Source organism: Plasmodium inui (genome assembly GCF_000524495.1).
Source record: "Plasmodium inui San Antonio 1 unplaced genomic scaffold supercont1.7, whole genome shotgun sequence".
Taxonomy (NCBI): Eukaryota; Apicomplexa; class Aconoidasida; order Haemosporida; family Plasmodiidae; genus Plasmodium; species Plasmodium inui.
In genome coordinates, this window is record NW_008481841.1 from 19,175 (window position 1) to 21,947 (window position 2,773).

General features: G+C 48.0%; 1 protein-coding gene across 1 annotated transcript; it reads right to left on the reverse strand.

Annotated features, from left to right (window-relative positions):
- Positions 1-1,348: 1,348 nt before the first annotated feature.
- Positions 1,349-2,271, reverse strand: C922_02040 (20S proteasome subunit alpha 7; the record flags this gene model as incomplete). Its single annotated transcript, XM_008817639.1, has 2 exons — positions 1,349-1,665; positions 1,827-2,271. 2 exons carry the CDS (start codon positions 2,269-2,271, stop codon positions 1,349-1,351), a joined length of 762 nt encoding a protein of 253 aa, XP_008815861.1.
- Positions 2,272-2,773: the final 502 nt, after the last annotated feature.

Below are 2,773 nucleotides of genomic sequence, written 5' to 3' on the forward strand. Positions count from 1 at the left end.
CTTTGACGCTTCAGAGAAACTATATCGGCGACTCCAGGCGATGCATAGTTGGATCGGCAGGGCGGCGGTTTTTCTTTTTCTTTTTTTTTTTTTTTGCCTCCGCTGGTAGTTCCGTTGGCAGTTACGCAGGCAATTCTGCTTGCGCTTTCTTGCGCTTTCTTGCGCGGTCCTTTTTGCAACCCCTATTGGCGCTTCTTTGTGGTCCCTTTCGCTGCCCTCTTCGCCGCGGCTTCGGCCCTTCTTATCACCCACTTGACACTCGCTACATTTTGCATCCCCGTCGGCGACAAACATCAGAAGGAACATTCAGCGTAGGCTGCGTGACGAAGACCACGCAAAGATCGCGAAAGAATGGCGTAACAGCGGGAAGAGTTATTTTTTTTTGCGAAAGATGGGCAAAAAATGATTTAAAAGGAACGTACACAAAGGTTACATATCACTGGCCTAGTTTCGTTTCGTTCTGTTTCGTTTTGTTTCTTTTTTTCTTTTCTTTTTTTCTCCGCGACAAACGCACAAGGGGCGAAGAAATGAGGATCATAGCGGCCAACACATTCCCTTGGGGAAAAGAAAAGTCCCGCGGTTCGGTCAGCATTCCCTCCACCCATCTATATACCGTTACAGGAGCACAAAGCCACTATGAATAAAAGCAATAAGGACGCTTCGACCAAATGGATTTCTTTTTAATTCCTCTCTTTTCCATGTAGAGTTTTAAGTTAAAATTGTGAACATGGTGTTTATTCTGCGCGCTATGTGTGTACTTTTTTTTTCCCTTCACATTTCGCGCCTTCCCCCTTGAAAAGGGAGATTAAAGCAGAGAGAAGCAGATTCGATGCAACGAACTCTCTGTAGCGTGAGTGCAAGTATGCACTTTTTCCTTGTGTCACTTTCACCGCCTCACGTTCCTTCGTTTCCATTTGTTTGGCTTCCTTGAATGATAAACGTCACTTCGGCAGCGATCACCCGGGGGGCGGACAATGTGGGTGCCAAATTCTGTTCGCAGATGACATATATGTGTGTGCGCTCGTCACGTGTTTGGCACTTCCAGGGGGAGAGGAGTTACTGCTCCCTCGTTCGGTCTGTTAAAAGGTTGCTCCCACAGGGGGTACACATGTGTGTAAGTAAATAAAAGTGTACATCAGCCCAGTCCATGTGTGCACATCGTGGTGAATACTTTAAAAAGGGGCGAAGGGGGGTCGTCGTCAACAAGCACAATAACAGGGAGAGTTAATCGAATCAGCAATGCGTCAGGCCGATCATCAGTACCCCCGCGTAGGGAAGTGTATACCGACAAGCGTATACCGACAGGTGTATATGGACGTGTCGGTACTAACGTGTGAGAAGGCCCCTCCTATTGATTCAGCTGCTCCACCGACTCCATGGCTAGCCGCATGGCCTCGTTTAACGTCTCCGAATCGACACTCTGATATTCATACGAGGAATCCTTGCAGATCCAAGAAAAGTTGACCAAATGAGGTAAGTTATTTTTATTCATATGGTCGTCATTCGTTAAGATCATTTTGTATATGTCGACGAGGGCTTCCTTAACGTCCACTTCTTTGTAGTTTCTCTTTTCGATTTCCGTCTTAAACATCTCCTTGTTTTTCCCGATGACTACTCCACTGTATTTGTAGCAAGCTCCGTTGGGTTCCACGCAATAGATTTCTCCTACGAGGGGGAGGAAGTATAGAGATGGATGTGTGCACGGGCTCCGTCTGCATGTGCTCCGTCTTCATGTGCTCCTCGTCCTAGTAGCCACTTCGCCAGGCGATGTGCCAAACGTAGTGATAACCAATGACACGTCTCCTACTCCGCCGCACCGCGTGTACCTTTCTCCTTCTCGTCGAATGACGCCAGTATGATGGAAGATGCAAAGGGCCTCAAGTGCCAATACAACGTGAACGAGTGAATATAAAGCGAAACACGGTTCGCCAAAATGTGCAGAGGAATGTTGGTGTGAAAATTGAGATAGTAACTATTCGCTTCATACTTGGCCCGATCAATTATATTTCTGGCGTCTCCATCCAGTCCTGCATATGTCACAATAACGTTGTTGTTGATGTGATAAATCCTGTTGTAGCTATTCTGTTTTATCATTTTGTTTTTCAGCAAATTTGAATTCACACAACAGGTGAGGAGCCCATCTCGGCACTCCAGACTCAGGGCCGTGTTGTTATTGTTGATGGCCTTATATATATACTCCACTTGGTAGAGCCTCCCGTCGGGGGAGAAGGTCGAGACGGATAGGTCGTAGCCTGCGCTGAGGCCTGCCATCGCTTCGGGCTGCTCAGTTGGACGGGAGGCTTCTCAAACGGGTGCCCTCTCAAGTAGTGCTCTTTCGACTAGTTCTCTTTCAATGAGGCGCTTATTCAACCCAGGGAGATGACCACTTCACTTGAATCTCTCCGATTCGATCACGAACGGGGACCAGGGTCCGATCTGGGCGGAGGGGCTCTTAATATGTTCTGTGAAATGAAAAGAAGAGGCGCAGGCATCAGAGCGGGAGGGGAGAAATGAACGAGGAGCCAAAGTGCCTAACGCGCGGGCTGATAATTCTGAACTGGCTTGTTTCTGACTGTTTCTAAGTGGCAGACGAAAATACGAGCGTGGGGGACCTGTTGTATTCTCCCTCCTTCCACTTCTGTTACCTTTTGCCTTCCAACTTTCGAAGGAAGAAACTCCAGGGTGACTTCTTCTGCGTGTGCGGGATTGGCGATCTCTCACGACGGCTCGCTTTTTCGCGAATTGCTCAGTGGGGGAAGAAAGAAGGAATTAA